The following is a 999-nucleotide window of genomic DNA, read 5'->3' as shown; positions in this document are numbered from 1 at the left end:
GGCCATCCTTCCAGTTTGTCGGCTTGCAGAGAGGCCTGGATTCGATCCGTGTGCGTGGATCAAAGGGCGATGCTACGTTGGTTGCTCTCTACATGCATCGACACCGAGGCCATGCTGCGTTGTCGGACACCTCCATGGCGAACCGTCCTGTCGTAGCGTGCCAACATGGCCGTCCTACCAAGCATGTTACGCAGGCGAAGGCGTCAGGCGTAGACCAATGCCACCAGGACAGGCATCATGGCGAAAGGTTGGGCCGTCTTGCGGGACTGAGCATGTTCGGTTGATTCGAGTCTACTCTGGTTTTTTGTGCGGCTTGCTATTAGGCTCTGGTACGGCTTTTTACTCGAGGTCAGCACGCCGCAGCTTGTAGAAGGACATGCCATACTTAGTGAGCAGGACATTATCGTCGGTAGGATACGATGTTCATCGTGATATTCATCGTGCTCTCAAGATAAAAAAAAAAAGTCCAAACAAACCGTGTTCATCGAGTCTATTGCTATGTCTTACACAGGCCCTTCGCTTCGAGCCCATCTAGAAAGCCGCATCCAGCCCTCGCCGGATCGAATGTACAGCCAAACATAAGAAACTTGAGCGCGTTCCTCCTAGTCTCCACAGCTCCCCTTATTTTACTCGACCCTCAGGCTCTGCAGCCGCGCCTCGGTCGAGATGACCTGTTGTGATTGTTAGCATTTGTTCCCATTCGTGCATGATGGCGGAAGTAAACGAGAGAGAGAGAGAGAGAGAGAAAGAAAAGAAAAGAAAAAAACTCACATCGAGCGCCTGCTGGACCTCCAGCACCTTGCGCACCTCGCCGAGCCAGTCCTTGCTCAGCGTCTTGGCCCAGCCCTGCAGGCCGTTCATCTCGCGGGCGGCGGCGTCGAGATCGCCCTCCTCGAGGTAGGTCTGGGTGCGGGTGAGGATGCTCTCGACGTCATCGCCGGTGGCGAGCCCCTGCTTCTTGACATGACCTTGCTGAGGGCCCAGCTCGTGTAGTATGTT

At 55.0% G+C, this 999-nt stretch overlaps 1 protein-coding gene across 1 annotated transcript in view; it reads right to left on the bottom strand.

The window, feature by feature from the left end:
• Window positions 1–626: 626 nt before the first annotated feature.
• VDBG_07244 (conserved hypothetical protein) overlaps window positions 627–999 on the bottom strand; it is a gene marked incomplete at both ends in the record, with an annotated part of 2,313 nt that continues 1,940 nt past the window's right edge. Inside the window, 2 exons of the mRNA XM_003002627.1 lie at window positions 627–671; window positions 772–951. Coding sequence (XP_003002673.1) covers window positions 627–671; window positions 772–951 — 225 coding nt within the window. The remainder of the gene's footprint in view (window positions 672–771; window positions 952–999) is intronic.

Source organism: Verticillium alfalfae, genomic scaffold (assembly GCF_000150825.1).
Source record: "Verticillium alfalfae VaMs.102 supercont1.9 genomic scaffold, whole genome shotgun sequence".
Taxonomy (NCBI): domain Eukaryota; kingdom Fungi; phylum Ascomycota; class Sordariomycetes; order Glomerellales; family Plectosphaerellaceae; genus Verticillium; species Verticillium alfalfae.
This window is presented reverse-complemented; position numbering and strand designations above follow the sequence as displayed.